The 19298-nt window shown below is 47.2% G+C and overlaps 1 protein-coding gene across 7 annotated transcripts in view; it reads left to right on the top strand.

Moving 5' to 3' along the window:
• The window catches only part of DTX2 (deltex E3 ubiquitin ligase 2), a 67195-nt gene that overhangs the window by 26600 nt on the left and 21297 nt on the right, over window positions 1–19298 (top strand). For 4 of the 7 annotated variants that reach the window (XM_042857740.2, XM_024103477.3, XM_005284432.3 and 1 more), the window contains one exon: window positions 5638–5696. In XM_042857740.2, the coding sequence (XP_042713674.2) occupies window positions 5638–5696 (59 nt within the window). Of the gene's footprint in view, window positions 1–5637; window positions 5697–18152; window positions 18285–19298 lie in introns of all 7 variants that reach the window. The other 3 variants (XM_024103476.3, XM_042857738.2, XM_042857739.2) reach the window with 1 other exon arrangement.

Genomic DNA, 19298 nt, shown 5'->3' with positions numbered 1-19298 from the left:
TAACACGGCTGCTACTCTGAAACCTGTCAAAGACCATCTGATTTCTTCCCCGGTGCCTCTGTCCCTGCAAGGAAGGAGAAGCAGTGTTGTCAGATCTGCCTTTTTCTCTTTGAGCATGAATGTATGGCAGGTGCTTTACTCGTTCAGAACTACTTAGTTTGGGTCAAACCCAGTCAGCTTTTCCCGTGCCAAGGTAGAGAGAGAGGCTTTAACATACGGGCTCTTAAAACAAAGATGCCGCTGATGTAACCGTGAGTAATCTCACGCCCAGGCCTCTCTTTCTCGTGCAGCTTCAGACAAGCGTCCGGGAAGTCTGGGGAGACATATCGGTGAGCGGGCATCTGTCGGAGACATGGACCGAGGGAAATACTGCTCCGTGGGCTTGACTATATCAGTAGATGAGAGGAGTCTTTGGGGGCGTTTTCTGCCCCCCAAAATATTACTTCTGCTGTAGCAACGGCAGGCGTCTCAGGCTTTGCTCCGGGCAGATCCATCCCACTCCCCTTTGCCCAACTCCTTAACATCTTGTGTAGCTGAATGACACACTGCTCCCAATTCATTTCACTGCACCCTGGCAGCTTGGTCAGCTGGCCTGCCCTGTGGTTCGCAGATCTAGGGTCAGTCTTTGGTGAGTGACTCATTGGCATAACAAAACTTTATACCCGGTACTGTGGCTTTGAATACACCCGCAAAACCATATGGTGAGGAGTCTCCCCAGCAAGAGGAACCCATCACTTCGCTCCATTTCACCAGGCTTGGGTCTGTGACCCTAACGAAAAAACACGTACTGGGCACAGGAGATTGTGTTCTTCCCGCTGTGAAATCCCAAGGTCACTTGTCCTTTCACGAGGGCCCTGACTCCTGCAGTGGTTGAGCAGTATGCGAAACGTCCCTGCCTACTCTCACAAAGCATGGTTTGTCTAGGCTCCTGGCTTGTCCTGGTGGGTGTCCAGCACACGTTTTGAGCCCAGATTACCCAATGTTCCACCCTTCTATGTACTGTAGCAGCGACAGGAAACCTCGATATGTTTGTTCCACTTGAGGGATTTTGCTTCTGCTTTGCAGGGGGCAGTGGTGCTTTCGCCAGTTCAGTTACTCCAGCGATGTGGGCGTACAAGTACTTAGTGGATGCCTGTGTTACCAGATGTGCCCATTACTTTGGGGTATGCTCATTTATTCGGGTTACTCCTCTGGAGAAGGGGATTCTGTAACTCTATCAATGTACTGCTTGGGTCACTTGTGTTTACATATGGAGCTCTACTTCTCCCTTCTGCAAGTCCCCTCCCAATGGAGCTATCTTGCAGGACCTAGGGTCCCTAGGACTGGGTTACTCCCACCCCAGAACCGGATGAAAACACTCACACCCACGCGTACATTAACAGAGCAAGTCTGAGCGGACCGGGTCAATCTGCACTGTCAAGCTGACCCCTTATATGTCTCTGGACTCACTGGGCTGGAGGAAGCAGCACTTTCAAGCTGTCTCTCCTTATATGCCCCTGGGCTCCATGGATTGGGTCAAGCAGCATTTTCAAGCTGTTACCCTTATGCGTCCCAAATTCAGCACGTCCCAATCCCCACTCCCCCAACACAATTGTACTGGCAGTAACCTACTCCATGAGCAAACCCCACAGTATTTTGGGCGCTGCAGGGATCTTTAGCTTAAGTCAAAGAAGCGTTGCTGTAGAGTGAATGGGGGAAGCTAAAACCACAAACGAGTAAAGTTCAGCGAGAGAGAGAGAAGCAACCAACTTAACCATAGCAGTTATTTATTGAATAATAGGGATAACCACACAAGGAGGACTAAACCAACATAACATACATGATTAAAGGCTAATACCTAAGGTAGATAGGAAAACCGAGAGAGAGAGAAAGAAAGAAGGGGGTCTCACCGCTCCCTGAAGCTTGAACTGGTCGGGGTTCCCAGATGATGGTGGTAGCTGAGGGTCCTGAGGGCAAGAGGCAGGCAGAGTCCCCAGCACGATCAGTGAGGAGATGATGGAGTTCCAGTGGAACTGATGCCTAGTTTGGATCTAAGGCCTGGGCTACACTGGCAATTCACAGCGCTGCACTTGCTGCGCTCAGGGGTGTGAAAAAACACACTCGCAGCGCTGCAAGCTATTCCCCTCGGAGAGGTGGAGTACTTGCAGCTCTCTCGCAGCGCTGGTGGTGCGACTACACTCACTCTTCACAGCCTCGGCAGCGCTGTGAATCCGCGAGTGTAGCCAAGGCCTAAGCATCAGAACCCTGACTAGAGGGTGAGTAGGGATTTTTGTAGAGAAAATACAATGGTTCAAGGGAGAACACTAGATTTGTTTATAGGTAAACTGATGACTCAGGGGTTTTCTTTAGACTAGACAATAGGAGCTGATCACTCTTGGCTATGAGTGGTGTTTTCTTCTAGGGAGCTCACAATACAACTAGGCTGCTTCAGTATTTGGCTATCACTTAAGGATTCATTACTAGAATTGGTCTGATAACTGCTGAGCTGGGGGTGTGGGCAGGCGTAGGTTCATTAGCATCTGGAGCAGAGATTCCCATGATGCCGTGCTTCCCTGCTTTTTCTGGTCCCAGAATTCAGTGTGGTTCTCTGTTCTCCATTCTGTATGTAAATTGAGATATCTTCCTGTCCCATCTTTCATGCAGATGAGGCTAGGGGAGTTGTCTCTGCTCTCCATTCTGTATGCTAATGGGGATGTCTTAATCTTGTCACCCTTGTCAGGAGGGGTCTAGGTGTGTCTCCCAACGCCCTTCACTGCTCTCTGCAAGTTTTCTTCCTCTGATGGGTTTTGGTTTAAGCAGAGGCTGGGGAGCGGGGGGAGGGTGGCGTCTTTCATGAGTCAGGCTGGATACTGCACCCTGGTTCCCCAAGAACACAGGGGCGTCTGGTATCAAGTGGTATCTGCATTACTTGATCTTTCCTTAGCTGGCCAAAATGGGACGTGCAGTTCACTGCCAGTGCCCACGAGTGCAGGGTGGTAACAACACCTGAGCCCTGCTACTCTTGAGCTTCCAGTGTTGTTACCACCATTGAATTACGAGGAATTACAGATGAGGCACCTCTGCTGCTCTCTCTCCTCTGTAGAGGCCTCTCGGGAGCTTTTTAGTACTCTTGCAAACGGGGAGGAGACCTATGCCGTTCTTGTGTCATTTTCTGGAGACGCACCTTGTGAGAGCCTCACTTATCCACCCATCTTCCCTGCTAAGCCCAGGATTTGGTTGCATTCTTTAATCTTTTCTGCCATCCACAAGAAGGAAAAAAAGGGAAGTGATAGCACGAGTCTGCAACTCTCCACTCTGCACGGGGGATGAACCAGGCTAGCGCTGTGTGTGTGTGTGTGATGACATGGAGGTGCGGTGGAGCGGGCAGTCACATGATAGGATCACGGACCCAAAGCTTAGAACTTGAGAGAACAGCTCTTCCAGGTGGGACGTCCCTCTGTCCTGTGCGGTGCTCGCGAGGGAGGAGGCGAGCCGTTTTGGTTCAGGGTTGTCAGCTCGTTGACGTTGGTAGAGCGATCCTCAAATTCGCCTTCCCTCATTGAGCCTCGAAAAACGTTCATTGTCCGCGTTTGGAGGGCGAGACGCATCCTCGCTGTGGCTCTGCTCCTGAGAGGTGACCGAGGAGGGGGGTGGTGGAGGCTAGAAATGGGGCGTGGGAAGAGATCGGGCTAGAGAGGAAAGAAACACCAAGAAGAGAACTGCTGGGAAGAGGCCAAATCAGAAGAGAAATGTTGTGAAGAATGAAATGGATTTTAGGGTCTAATCCAAGCCCTTGGCAATCCCTTGGGGCCTTTCCAGGGACTTGGGTGGGCTTTGGGTCATGCCCTTAGCGAGAGCAGCGAAGTGATGTGTCACTTGAAAAGATTGCGACATTCCGAACAGCTTAGTGTGACGGGGGAAACCCAGCTACTGAAATAGCCGGATGGGAAAACCACCATGATGCAGATTTGTAGGGCCAGAAGAAACCATTATAATCCTCTCCTCTGACTGCCTGCAAAACACAAGCTATAGCACCTCAGCCAGTGGATTCCTGCCTCGAGCCCATAACCTCTGTTTGAGTTACAGTGCGTCTCAAGGCATGTAAGGTAGGAGGAGCAATGGGGGGAGAAAACAGGAAAGTGGGTTTTGAAAGTTATTTAATAGAGAACCTGCTTTGTGCAATATTTGGAATCTGATTTTTAACGCCGGTCGATCGCATTTCTTTTGGCCTAGAAACAGAAGCTTCTCTTGGCCTGTGTGTGCGGGGGGGAGGGATCGGTCTGTCCGTCCCAGAGCCCGTAGACCACTTTAATAATCTGAACCCAAAGACCCCGTGGCCTTTGCTTTTTGTAAAAGTGGTGCTGCCGCTTCTCTTGCTCTAATATCCTCTGCAAAATTGCCCCTCCCCTCCATTGTGCTGTGTGCTTTGCTTTCTTCCCTCCACCCCAGAGATGGCTGCATTTCAGTAGTCTTGTATGTGTATAGTTTGTGATGCCCTGTCAGGTTCTTTTGAGGTGACAGGCACTGGGTAAGTGTAAAACCATGATTATTCCTATCTTACATTGAGTGAATTGGGATTGACTGACTATCTCACTGATGCAGAGCATGGCTGCCTGTCCTCCTTGGCTAATGCTCCATCCTAGACTGAAGTGGTCTCACAACCCCAGTACCTGAAACATCAGAGTTGGATGTTCCCTTTCCATTTATACGGGCCTTGTCTACATGGGATGCTACCACGCGGCAAGCCAGGGTGTGAATCTACCCTGCTATAGCAGGGTCCACACGGGACATGACTACGTGGCCAGCTAGCGTGCTGTAGATTCACACCCTGGCTTGCTGTCCTTGTAGACAAGCCCTTGGTCTCCTTTCCCCGCTCCACATAACCCGGACCCTCTTCCTCCTGCTGTCACCTCTTGTCTCCGTGTGTTTTCAATTTGCTTCCCTCCCTCTCCTTCCTAATCGTTGTTGTCGGCAGAACACGCTTCTGCGGCCCATGCCCAGGTATTCCAAATTCACCTTGGTTTGAAATTCCGTCCCCTTGCAGGCCACTGGAAACCCGCCCCACCAAATTCCTAAAGGAGGTAGGCTGGGATTTCCAAGCGGGGTGGTCAGACTCAAGGGAAATTGGACACCTCACTTCTTTAGGTCTCTCAGGCCTCCCATTGTGTTCCCATTCCCGTGTCCCAGTGCGGTCCAGTGGATAGGGCGCTTGGACTGGGATTCCCACCAGACTTCTGCTGCGACTTTCACCTCCCTGTGTTTCATTTTCCCCCATCTGTAAAGTGGTGCTCATCTCCATTGCAAAGTGCTTTGAGATCTACGGCTGCAAGTCACTATATGAGAGTAGGTGGTGGTGGTGTTATGCAGTGAGATTGCTTTTATTTTCACTATCCTCAACAACCAGTGCAGCAAGTCACTTGGAAAGTCTAATGCCTTTCTGCCTTTGCTGTATCTCCAGCTGTACTTTGGTATGTACTTGAGACCTAATTCTGCAGTGATTGACTTGGCTAGGTACGATGGGAAAATGTAACGATCACAAGCACAGTACTTTCAGTGGCCATTGGACAGAATGCCACGTGCCGCTGAATTGCCCCATCTTGTCTGTCATCCGTGCGGTGATGTTAAACGTTTTGTTTTGTTGTTGTTTTTTCTCCCCAGTGTCCCAAATCTGCCGGTTGAGATGCCCAAGCCCAGCAAAGTGAACCAAGCTTTGGCAGGTAATGACTCCTTGATTACTCGTTTTCTCCCTAGGTTTTTTCCTTTCCTTTGTAACTTGCTTCCTCATGTAGCCTCTGATAAGAATGTAGAGTGTCCTGTCATGTAGACAGGGCCTAGCACGGGATAGAGAATAAAGCTAGTGTGTTTGAAAATGTATAGAAAGTGCACACACCAGCAGCTGGTTGGCTTTTCTCAACCGCATTGCGGTAAGTACCTACTTGGTTTTGAATTGCTGTCCTTGCTTTGGTAATAGGGTGGGAATGGTCCCACCCTTGTCTTTCTACAATGCCACAGTGTGTAGACTTGTTGCCTGTAAGGGCAAAGGCTGACAGAGAGGGGAAGTCAGGCACTGTAGCCTAGGGGGTGGAGTCAAGCATTTGGAACTTGGTTAGTAATTCTGTGGATGAAGCATGAGTTCTCCTGTAACTGCGGGAGTAAGTAGGAGGTGCTTACGTTTGCCGTTGAAGTCTGCAGCTCTGACTCTGAATACTCCCAGGGAGCAGATCTGTTAGGGAAGGAGGAATCCATTTGTACATAGTTGCCTTTCAGAGTAGAATTGCACCTTGCGACTCTATGGCATTGTCTGGATAATGATCCCACACCCGTGTGGTTTGCAATGTAACTGCCAGTCTGTGTCCCAGAGGGTGGGAAGCTTGCCGGTACGTTTGCCATCTCTTAATTCAGCTAGTGCACAGCAACTGGGATTCTAGTTTGGTGGCATCTTCTGAAACTAGATGTTCTGCTGATCACATGATGTCTTCTGCATACTAATGTAGTCCATGCACTTTAATAATAGCACAATACCGTGTCACTATCCCGGGACAGAACGGCCACAAGGCCCATATGGTGTTGTCCAATGTTGCCCTTGCATGGCAGGACATCTTTGAGTACATAACAGAACATCCTCCGTTCCTCTCCCCGACTCCCATCCTTTGTATTCAGTCTGTTTGGACTGTAAGCTCTTCTGCAGCGTACCGAGGTGAATACTCCACAACCTGGGTGTGTCCGTCCTCCAGCACTGGGGGCATGTTTGTAGTCGTGTCCTTGTCTTGTACATCTAGAAAGCGCCTAGTGCACAATTGGTGCTGTCCAGTTAGTCGTAGCAATTACATATTGGAAATCCTCGAAATGTTCAGCCAATCCAATCCCTCCCTCTGCTAAAAATTCTCAAACCTACTTAATGGACATGAGCCATTGGGCCAGACTCAGGCCTGGTGTGAGTGGCTGACCTCAGTGGCGTTTCACCTTTTATACATGCTCTGAATTTGGCTCATTACTATATGCAGCGACGTGTCAAATGGACCTATTGTATAGGCACTGTTACAAAGGAAACGCCTGGGTTAACCATATAGGTCTAGATTCAACAAAGCTGAATTGGCCGCTGGTATGTTCCATATACGGGTCATCCGTTCTCAGTTTGGAAGAGGCAATTGGACTTGATCAAATTGTTCATCTGGTGGCCTGTTTTAATATAGAGGAACTCCAGGAGGTAACCAATAGCACCAGCCCTTTACCACCCCCTTGGTTTAAAAAGTCACTTTTGCAATCAATTCTTCTACTCTTGTTGGAGGCAGGGGATGCAGGAACGAGAATTTTTAAAACTTTTTAAATCTCTTTAGTTTAAAAATGAGGCCAAGGTCTGACAAGATGCACTCTGCACTACTGGAGTCCAGAAATGCTCCGACGAGGGCGTGATCGATGGGCAAATGGTAGCTCCTAAAAGGCAAACGCTCTTCTTGTTTAGATCTGAATCTTTACAGGGCCTGCCTTTGACTGGAGCGGAGGGTGGTCATCTTTAACGGAAGCACCATGTTGCCGTTGGTTCAGGGTAGCAGCCTTTAAAAGGTCTGAGGGAGCTACAACAGTACACAATTTTTCTTTTTCAGCAGAAAATCTATATTAGAATGTGACTGTAAAAGAAGTCACAGAGGAAAGGTGTGGGTAGCTTAACTAGTCTGTGTAAGGAAAGGAAATTCATAGATTCATAGATTATAGGACTGGAAGGGACCTCGAGAGGTCATCGAGTCCAGTCCCCTGCCCGCATGGCAGGACCAAATACTGTCTAGACCATCCCTGATAGACATTTATCTAACCTACTCTTAAATATCTCCAGAGACGGAGATTCCACAACCTCCCTAGGCAATTTGTTCCAGTGTCTAACCACCCTGACAGTTAGGAACTTTTTCCTAATGTCCAACCTAGACCTCCCTTGCTGCAGTTTAAACCCATTGTTTCTGGTTCTATCCTTAGAGGCTAAGGTGAACAAGTTCTCTCCCTCCTCCTTATGACACCCTTTTAGATACCTGAAAACTGCTATCATGTCCCCTCTCAGTCTTCTCTTTTCCAAACCAAACAAACCCAGTTCTTTCAGCCTTCCTTCATAGGTCATGTTCTCAAGACCTTTAATCATTCTTGTTGCTCTTCTTTGGACCCCTTCCAATTTCTCCACATCTTTTTTAAAATGCGGCGCCCAGAACTGGACACAATACTCCAGCTGAGGCCTAACCAGAGCAGAGTAGAGCGGAAGAATGACTTCTCGTGTCTTGCTCACAACACACCTGTTAATACATCCCAGAATCATGTTTGCTTTTTTTGCAACAGCATCACACTGTTGACTCATATTTAGCTTGTGGTCCACTATAACCCCTAGATCCCTTTCTGCCGTACTCCTTCCTAGACAGTCTCTTCCCATTCTGTATGTGTGAAATTGATTTTTCCTTCCTAAGTGGAGCACTTTGCATTTGTCTTTGTTAAACTTCATCCTGTTTAACTCAGACCATTTCTCCAATTTGTCCAGATCATTTTGAATTATGACCCTGTCCTCCAAAGTAGTTGCAATCCCTCCCAGTTTGGTATCATCCGCAAACTTAATAAGCGTACTTTCTATGCCAATATCTAAGTCGTTGATGAAGATATTGAACAGAGCCGGTCCCAAAACAGACCCCTGCGGAACCCCACTCGTTACGCCTTTCCAGCAGGATTGGGAACCATTAATAACAACTCTCTGAGTACGGTTATCCAGCCAGTTATGCACCCACCTTATAGTAGCCCCATCTAATTTGTATTTGCCTAGTTTATCGATAAGAATATCATGCGAGACCGTATCAAATGCCTTACTAAAGTCTAGGTATACCACATCCACCGCTTCACCCTTATCCACAAGGCTCGTTATCCTATCAAAGAAAGCTATCAGATTGGTTTGACATGATTTGTTCTTCACAAATCCATGCTGGCTGTTCCCTATCACCTTACCACCTTCCAAGTGTTTGCAGATGATTTCCTTAATTACTTGCTCCATTATCTTCCCTGGCACAGAAGTTAAACTAACTGGTCTGTAGTTACCTGGGTTGTTTTTATTTCCCTTTTTATAGATGGGCACTATATTTGCCCTTTTCCAGTCTTCTGGAATCTCTCCCGTCTCCCATGACTTTCCAAAGATAATAGCTAGAGGCTCAGATACCTCCTCTATTAGCTCCTTGAGTATTCTCGGATGCATTTCATCAGGCCCGGGTGACTTGCAGGCATCTAACTTTTCTAAGTGATTTTTAACTTGTTCTTTTTTTATTTTATCCGCTAAACCTACCCCCTTCCCATTAGCATTCACTATGTTAGGCATTCCTTCAGACTTCTCGGTGAAGACCGAAACAAAGAAGTCATTAAGCATCTCTGCCATTTCCAAGTTTCCTGTTACTGTTTCTCCCTCTTCACTAAGCAGTGGGCCTACCCTGTCTTTGGTCTTCCTCTTGCTTCTAATGTATTGATAAAAAGTCTTCTTGTTTCCTTTTATTCCCGTAGCTAGTTTGAGCTCATTTTGTGCCTTTGCCTTTCTAATCTTGCCCCTGCATTCCTGTGTTGTTTGCCTATATTCATCCTTTGTAATCTGTCCTAGTTTCCATTTTTTATATGACTCCTTTTTATTTTTTAGATCGTGCAAGATCTCGTGGTTAAGCCAAGGTGGTCTTTGCCACATTTTCTATCTTTCCTAACCAGCGGAATAGCTTGCTTTTGGGCCCTTAATAGTGTCCCTTTGAAAAACTGCCAACTCTCCTCAGTTGTTTTTCCCCTCAGTCTTGATTCCCATGGGACCTTACCTATCAGCTCTCTGAGCTTCCCAAAATCTGCCTTCCTGAAATCCATTGTCTCTATTTTGCTGTTCTCCCTTCTACCCTTCATTAGAATTGCAAACTCTATGATTTCATGATCACTTTCACCCAGGCTGCCTTCTACTTTCACATTCTCAACGAGTTCCTCCCTATTTGTTAAAATCAAGTCTAGAACAGCTTCCCCCCAGTAGCTTTTTCAACCTTCTGAAATAAAAAGTTGTCTCCAATGCAGTCCAAGAATTTGTTGGATAGTCTGTGCCCCGCTGTGTTATTTTCCCAACATATATCCGGATAGTTGAAGTCCCCCATCACCACCAAATCTTGGGCTTTGGATGATTTTGTTAGTTGCTTGAAAAAAGCCTCATCCACCTCTTCCACCTGGTTAGGTGGCCTGTAGTAGACTCCTAGCATGACATCTCCCTTGTTTTTTTCCCCTTTAAGCCTAACCCAGAGACTCTCAACACTTCCGTCTCCTATGTCCATCTCTACCTCAGTCCAAGTGTGTACATTTTTAATATATAAGGCAACACCTCCTCCCTTTTTCCCCTGTCTATCCTTCCTGAGCAAGCTGTACCCATCCACACCAACATTCCAATCATGTGTATTATCCCACCAAGTTTCAGTGATGCCAACAATGTCATAGTTGTATTTATTTATTAGCACTTCCAGTTCTTCCTGCTTATTCCCCATACTTCTCGCATTTGTATATAGGCATCTAAGATACTGGTTTGATCTTTCCTCCCAGTTTTGTCCTGACTCTCCTTTCTCTCTGCCAATATAGCCCACACTCCCTCTTGTTTCCGACCCATCTCCCCGGTCTCCATGTTCCCCACTTACCTGTGGGCTTTGCTCGCCTGTCCCCGTCGAACCATAGATGCCCAGGAACATCTATGAAGAACACCAGGCAGAGGAGTTTTGGGGACAAGAATACTGAATTTCATCAAGGCTTTACTTGACACGGCCTTTAATTGGTGACCTCTCTTTCCCGTCTTATTTGGCTACTGTGTCTTGGGTAACCTTAGGACCTCTCTTTGGAAACTTGAAAAGCCTCTGTTGATCTTGATTCCCCAACTTTTCATGCTTCAAATGACTTAATAAGGCGAAGATCCCCTCCTTGGACACCGTCTGAGCTCCACTGCGCAGTTCTCAAACGATTTTGTTCTGTGGATCAGCGGGAAGGGCTGTGCAGGTCCCAGGAGATCCATAGAGCCATGTGAGAACCTCACCGAGGCAGTTCAGTGATGGTCTATACCACCAATCTTGTTGGCTGTGCAGAGAGAGGCCCTTCTGGGGTGAAAAAAACAGGCACAAAACTAAGGCTAGCCAGCCGCTGTAGAGTAATAAATCTATTGCTATGCTGGATTCTCTCTCATTTTGTCCATTCATTAGGAAACTAGTTATATTCTGGGACAAATGGACTGGTGTCTTAGGAGCTTTGGCTACCAGTCAGAGATGCTCCTCAACATGTTTGAACGGGCCTTGTAACTAAAAGTACACTTTGGGGTTCTCTGTCTTTACCTTCTGGTTTTTGATACGTTAAGGTGCACATGGCCCCTGGTTTCCAACTTTAAATCTCCATAACCATGGAGGTCAGGAATGATCTTTTTTTAAAATGCAAGCTGAGATTCTCATGTATTCACATGATTCCAGGGGCTGGGGCTTTGGAAAAAAAAAACCCTCAATATCACAAGATCAATATCAGTCTAACATTGTGAGAGTTGGCAATACTGCATAGGATCTCCATTGTTATTCAAAGGAAAGTTCTGGTCCCCGTGCAAGGCTTAACTCTAAAGTACATTTGAACAAAAACTGGCAGCCGGACAAAGTGACGTGTTATAGCTTGCTCACGTATCCAGCCTGTATGCACACACCCTGCCACACTTCATTTTCTTTATGGGTGCTCCCCATCCTCCGTCCTTGCACAGCACCAAACAGTAAGAATTTCTTTGAATGGGAGACCAGTTAGATCCTTGATTGCTGTGACCATTGCCAGAGTAAGACTAACCTGGCTTACAACACACGTGTAGTTTGTATGCACAAACAACATGCTAAGATCTGCACTGCACTGGAGGTAGATTTTCAAATTCCAACACAGATCCAATAACAGCAGCCAAATTCTCTGCTGGAGTCAGTGGAGTTATGTCAGTTTGGCTCTGACACTTTGGGCTGGTCTACACTTGGGGGGGGGGGGGGGGGGGGATTGATCTAAGATACGCAACTTCAGCTACGTGAATAGCGTAGCTGAAGTCAAAGTATCTTAAATTGACTTACCTTGGGTCCTCACGGCGCGGGATCGACGGCCGCGGCTCCCCCATCAACTCCGCTATCGCCGCTCGCTCTGGTGGAGTTCCGGAGTCAACGGGGAGCGTGTTCGGGGATCGATATATCGCGTCTTAACGAGACGCGATATATCGATCCCCGATAAATCGATCGCTACCCACCGATACGGCGGGTAGTCTGGACGTACCCTAAGGGTTGGTCTATGTTGGGATATAGCCACTCTCCCTCCGGGCAGGGGAGTACATGCATTGGTGCCGCTGCAGTGCTGTATGTGTCGCATGGCTAACCCGCTGCGTAGCTCTGAAAATACAAACCCGTCCTGTCCCTAGACAAAAGCTTAGCCCTCATTTGTCGCTCTCCTGCAGTGGGAAATCTGCATTCCTTAAAAAGCTCTTGCCACTCACTAGCCAACTTTAAGGAAGACGGAGTTTAAATCACGACTCCTCCTCGTGTGCTGTTGCTTCTGTTTCATCCCCACGTAGATCATCGTGGTCATAGAAAGAGTCAGAAATCTCTTCTTTGAGCCTTGTAATATGTGCCCTGGTTCTAAGGCTGAGCGCATGCCTATAAATACTTGTCATTAATGGATACGAACGTAATTGGCTCCCTCGTCTTGTTAAATTGATGCCAAGAGCCCCAGTGATGAGACAGAGTTAACAGTGGCACTGGGTTGACCTGTGTTGCAATCAGAGGGCTGCTCGGGTAGGCGTACTTGCGCTCGCTTTAATCCGCCCAGCACAGCTAAAAATAGCCAGGAGCCCACCGCGGCACGGACTTGAGCTAGGAACGTGGTTACGTACCCCGGGTTCCAGGTGGGCTGGTACAGTCTGGGCTGCTGCTGGTTCCCTGCTCTTTTTAGCTGTGCAAGCTAAATTTAAGCTCGCGTGGGTTTGTCTACCCAACCTGCAGTCACGCCTCTGATTGCAGTGTGGACGTACCCAGTGATTTCCGGGTGCTGAAGAGGAGTCGAGCATGATAAGCCACAGCAAAGCCGGCTTATCTGCATAAGGAAGCATCACAAGTCATTTTTACCGGCAGGCTCCACAAGGGTTGATTGCTGAGTGCTGAGATTTCCTGTGTTACATTAGAAGCTTAAGGGAAAAACAGCTGCTGGCTACGCAAATGATTCAAATGTGAGTGAGCCCGAACAGTGATGCACCAAGTGACTGGCCGCTTGCTCAGTGATTCCTTGGTTTCAGGAAGGATGTGCTTTGTCACTGTTGCGTGCTTCAGTTCGTGCTGCGTTTGATTCCTCTTCCACGTGTCCTCCCCAAAGACAACAGACAGTAGAGGAGAAGGACAGCCTAGTAGTTCATCTTCCTGCCTTCATTATAGATGCTCCAAGGAGGAATCGCTCGTGATGTCATGTGATCATTGCTGTCTGTGTTGAATAGTAGATATGGTTTCACCTCCTGACGTGCTGTGTGGGTATAAAGTTCATGTCATTCATTTCTATTTTATTTATGATGATTCCTCACCTCTAATATGCGTTGTTAGTGTATTGTCCCAGATGCACACTGGGATCAATATTGCACTGATAAAGATTAACTAATGAAACTGAAAAAAGCAACAGAGGGTCCTGTGGCACCTTTAAGACTAACAGAAGTATTGGGAGCATAAGCTTTCGTGGGTAAGAACCTCACTTCTTCAGATGCAAGTCAGTGAGGTTCTTACCCACGAAAGCTTATGCTCCCAATACTTCTGTTAGTCTTAAAGGTGCCACAGGACCCTCTGTTGCTTTTTACAGATTCAGACTAACACGGCTACCCCTCTGATAATGAAACTGATATATTCTATGGCCTGTTTTCTACAGGAGGTCAGACTAGATTATCCTAATGGTCCCTTGTGGCCGTAAAAATCTGTTAACTCCGTTTTTTCAGATGCACAGTTCTTCAGCTCCTGTGCTTTCTAATGGCATACGCACAATATTTCCGTGATCTTCTCTAGAGCCATTAAGCTTAGATCATTAATTCACTTCTCAGTTCCGTATCACTTGTGTACATTTGAAGATGATCCTGTGTAGCACTTTGTTCAAAGTTCCTTACAAACTTTAGCTGATTAATTAACATAATCAAATTGTCCAGTTAAGAGGAGCTCTATCATTTCTCCTTCTGTGGCAAGCGGAAGAACTGTGTTTACATCCCTGCCTGATCAGAAACTTGTAGGCTGATTTATTATTTATCAGTTTATTATTTATCAGAAGCAATTTTGCCTAGTGGCTAGAACATTGGACTGGGGCTCAAAAGACCTGGGTTCTATTCCTGGCTCTGCCACTGGCCTGCAGAGTAGCCATGGGCAAGTCATTTCCGCACACCTTGCCTCAGTTTCTCCATCTGTAAAATGGGGATAATGACACTGATCTCCTTTATAAAGTGCTTTGAGATCTACAGATGAAAAGCTCTGTATTGAGAGCTAGTATAATTACCATAGCACCTAGGACCCTAGTTATGGATCAGGATCCCATTGCGCTAGGAGCTGTACGAACACAGAACAAAAATATAGTCCCTGCCCCAAAGAGCTTACAATCTAAATATGACAAGAGGCAAATGGATTCAGACCAATAGGGATGTACAGGGAAGCAATGAAGCGCTCTTGGTGACAGGCAGTGGACTCAGCACACCAGCACTCCAACGGTTGTCAAGTGTAAGTTTCATGGCAAAGGGGAGTTTTGAGGACGGATTTGAAGGAGGCTAATGAGGTAGCTTTGCAGACCTTTACAGGGAGCTCCTCCCAAGAGCCAGGGACAGCATGGGAGACAGTGCGAAGGGCTTGTTCGAAAATGTAACCAGTAGATGCCTTGGTACTACAGAGAACAAAATATCTTGTCTCCTTCTGAATACGAAAGTGTATTATTCCTAGGGCTAATATTCCAGTGTGGATTTGTGAATCTTCCTGCCCCTGAGTACCATTTTGACAGTCTAGAGAGGCACAAAACACTTCAGTTTTTGTAGCCAAAACCCTTAATAAACGTGGTAAAGCAAATTGAATGCTGTTCTGGGTCCATACCCACCAGTGCTAAGAATTTGTTCGCCCTCCAGCCAATGAAAAGTGGCCGGTGGAACGTACGTGCAGCCAGTCGGTAATAGCGTGGTTGCAATGGTGAGGTTAAGGAGGCTGGAATAAAAATGATCCACATATTCGCCATTAACGAAAAGAAGGCCGTGTCCCATTGCTGTGGAAATGCAAAAGGATTTCGGGTCTAGTCCCGCTCGGTGCTTCCTGAAAATTGAGGAGTACCAGCAGTCTTGCAGGAACCAGGTTTTTAGTCCAGGATTAAAAAGACACTCGGTTCTGACTGGCATTTTTCATTGGTGAGTTTATGGGCCTGATTCTTAGCTTTGTGTAAACTGGCGTAGCTCTGACTGTTACATTGATTTCTAACCGCTGAGAACCTAGCTCTGGTATCGTTACCGGACAATAGGTTAATAGCTTAATGTTTTCACCCACTAAAAATCAAGAGTCTCCCTTTGTCAACACCCCACAGCTGCTGGGGACTCTCTGCATTTCCTGTCCCACGGCTGCTGCGTAAGGAGTGCGTGTGTGTTGTGGTGTCACAGTCCACCACGGTGGAAGCTGTTTAGAGATCCGGAGTGCTGGCCTCCAGCACGGTGTGTGGCAGAGGCCCTTAGCTGGTGAGAAGGCAGAGAGCTTCCGTTTTCTCATGTCTCTTGGTAAGCAGGAGTGATGTGAAAGGAAACCCAGAGATTGACATTCCTCAGAGATTTCGTTAAAAATGATCTTTCCTGTCTGTTGGAGTGTGGCTTGTAGTTTATCCATGTACTCTGTGTCTAGATCTTTGATAGAACTTCATTCATCTCCTACAATCCTTTCCCTCCTCTCTCTTCTATCCTTTTTTCCTCTTCCCTTTATTTTTCTCTCATTTTCCCCCCTTCAATCTTCCATTTCAAAGGGGTTGCCTTTGAAATCATCTCTGTTTTAGTCTGACATGCAGTTCTAAAATGCCCATCACCATAATACTTGCCTGTCAGAGTAACAATTTGTGATAGCTTTTGCAGTGCTGTAGACAGGATACAAATATCAGGCCCAGTTCTTCACTGCCTTGCATCTCTGGTAGTCACTTGTTAGAGAGGAAGGATGATCTTGTTGTTAAGATGATGGACTGTGGCTTGGGAGAGCTCGGTTTAATTCCCAGCTCTGCCATAGGTGTTGCAGGTGACCTTGGGCAAGTCACTTAATCTCTGTGCCCCACTTCCCCATCTGTAAAAGGGGTTAATAATCTTTCCTGTCTCCCACCTTCCATGGGCTTTGGATCAGACCCTAAGGTTGTCAGGTCTTAGGGGCTGTATAAGAAGGAACCCTAGGAGTCACTGTAAGGTGTTGTAAAGTGTGTACAGAATGCGGTCATTGCTGTGAGTGGAGAATTCTTATTGGATAGCATTTCGCCCTGACCTTTCACGGGGGTGTTTGACTCTGCAAAGTCCATAGATGTTCTTAGTGAGTTTTATATTTTAGGCCGAGCTGGTAGTGTCCCCCTGTACTTAAGGTTTCTTGAGATGTCCCATGCTAATACCCTGTTTTCAGTTGCTTATAGCTTATGTGCATGTATCTGATATTTTATTGTACTAGTTAAAGAACGATTTCATTTTGTGCATCTTTTATGCTGCCTTTCCTTCCCCAACCGAACAAGGGTTTGAAAAACAAAATATTTAAAATATCAGCTAACAGAGTTATAAGCCATTGGTTACCAACACTCCCCATGTAGGGGAAACCCTAATAGGGAAATACACATCGCTACATCTCATGTACTACCCTGGTGGGTAACTCTTGCTAAATGTTGACCACTGTCAAGAGCTGCATTTAAAAGGGATTTTCTAAATATCCTGGTGTCTGTCAGGGTAGAATACTCTTCTGTTGGGGAGTGAGGCAGGCAGGCGGTTCCTTGAATATATCCGCATTCGGGTAGTTTTATTACATTAGATTGCATTACGTTACATTACAGGATTGTAACTGGCCTGTATTTCAGTAGTGAATGTTGCAGCATTAGATCGATAGAGTCAACCCTGAAGTTCTGTCTGTGCCAATTTCCCTTTAGGGAACAGGTGTTCTTTTAAGAGGAATAATTAACCGAATTCAACAAATCCGTCGTAGGACAGTGCTTTCCTGTGGCTTTGATTAGCAAAGCCCCGAAGAGATCCGGCTGAAGTCAATGGGGTGCCGTAATGCTTGAAGCTAAGCATGTGCTTAAGTGTTTCAATGAATCGGGGTCAATGTGCAGACGACGTGTCCCGAGCTGTATGAGGCCTAGAATATGACAGTGAGACCAATTCTGCTGTTGCACTGGTGTGACTCCAGTGTAACTCCATTGAAACCAGTTGAGCCACACCAGGTTTACACCAGCGTAAATGAAAGCAGGGCCCTCAGTCTCCGCCCCAAGGAGTTTACAATCTAAGGGTAGGTTTACACTTACCTCCGGGTCTGGCGGTAAGCAATCGATCCTAGATCGATCCTGGAAGTGCTCGCCGTTGACGCCGGTACTTTCTGCTCGGTGAGAGGAGTACGCGGAGTCGACGGGGGAGCCTGCCTGCCGCGTCTGGACCCGCGGTAAGTTCGAACTAAGGTACTGCGTATCTTAGTTCGAAGTGGGGGGTTAGTGTGGACCAGGCCGAAGGAACAAATTTGGAAAGTGCCGAGCCTCTTAATGTGGAGTCAAAAGTACTCCCCACCTTGCAGAGCTGAGCCGTAGAGGCACTTACCATCTAACTAGCGGAGTCCTACGTCTCCGCTAATCCATAGGCTCCAAGTCCGAGGTGAAGACAGGCCTTCTGTTAAAACAGCGGCTTCAGGTAGCATTTATCAGATTCATGAACACATTCCTCCGCTTTAATTTACCATCCGAGCCGTTCCTCGTCTGGATTCTCCAGTTCCTGTCCTTGCACTGAAATCAAACTGAATCACCTTTCCCATTTATTTGCTTTACAAATACTTTGTGTTCTTTGAATCAAGGTTTTTTTTATTTTCTTTGAAAAATTTATTCCTTTTTTTTTTCCCCCTTTAAATAAATTTATTTCCGCATTGTTTCCTTCCTGCATGTTGACCTCGTGTCCCCTGTAGGCATGACGGCTATGCTGATGTCAGCCACTGGACTTCCTGTGCGTCTGACCTGTGCGCCACAACCTGCCAGCACCCGTAGAGCCACTAAAAAAAACCGCTCAGTTAAGGAAGGGAGGAAAGTGTCCAAGAAAGGTAGTTGCTGCTCAAACTCTCTGGTATTTGCTTCAATCTCCTTCTCTTTATCTCTGCGCTCACTGTTCATTTCCCCCCCTTGGCCTGCCTGTCTAAATTGCCGTGATTGGTGCACTCATTTCATAAAGAGAAGCAGAGCTCGTCTCCCTTGCGCTAAACGCTCCTTGACATATCGGAAAATAAGCTTGTAAAAATAGACCATGCCTCTAACTAACCCAGCCCCTTTCAACCGGTAATTAACATATTGAATAACCCGGCAGCCAGACACTTAGTGCAGACCTGTCCCACCGGGATCCTCTATCCCTGACAGCCAGGGCTCTGAAGGTCAGTGATTACTATCTATTATTTGTATTATTGTAGCACCAAAGAGAGTCATGGCCCAGGACTCAATGTGCTAGGGTCCCTTGCTGATCAGGGAGCTGGTGAGTTCCAGAGTTGGGGGCCTCTTGTGGAATACATCCTTCAGCTGCTCTCCAGTGGGTCTTCAGCTTGGGTGGCCCTGCTGGTCCTCCCTGAGCACAGGGAAAGAGGTGCCTTTCAGACAACTCAGTCCCTGGCCATTTAGGGCTTTGCTGGATGAAATGTGTTAAACCCACTTCCTACAGCTCAGCATTGGGTTGAGTAGGTGGAACGGGGCCGGCTGCCTGTTGGATTCCAGTATCTCTATCCAGCAGTAGCAGCTACTGGGGCCCTGCTGCAAGGCTTAGTCATCTCCCCCGTGGTTTCTCCGCTTCCTGCTCTTCCCCATCTCCCAAGCCGTGCAGCCGCAGCTTTGTGGAGGTCATTGTTTCCCAAGCCACCGGAGAGCCGGGCCTGCGTGTTTGTGTGTGCCAGCCCAGCCCTGGGCTCTACCATGGGGAAAAGCCAACGGCAGAGCTAAGGTGGAAATCTCGGTTATTCCATCCTGGCACTAGTGTGCTGACTCTGCTTGCCAGCCCAGCCACTGGGATAGTTTCCCTTCCCGGCCCAAGCTAAGCTGCTCGGCCTGGGTGAAGCTGCTGGGCCCAGGTTTCT

The sequence above is a fragment of the Chrysemys picta genome, chromosome 19 (assembly GCF_011386835.1).
Source record: "Chrysemys picta bellii isolate R12L10 chromosome 19, ASM1138683v2, whole genome shotgun sequence".
NCBI classification, from domain to species: Eukaryota; Metazoa; Chordata; order Testudines; family Emydidae; genus Chrysemys; species Chrysemys picta.
This window is presented reverse-complemented; position numbering and strand designations above follow the sequence as displayed.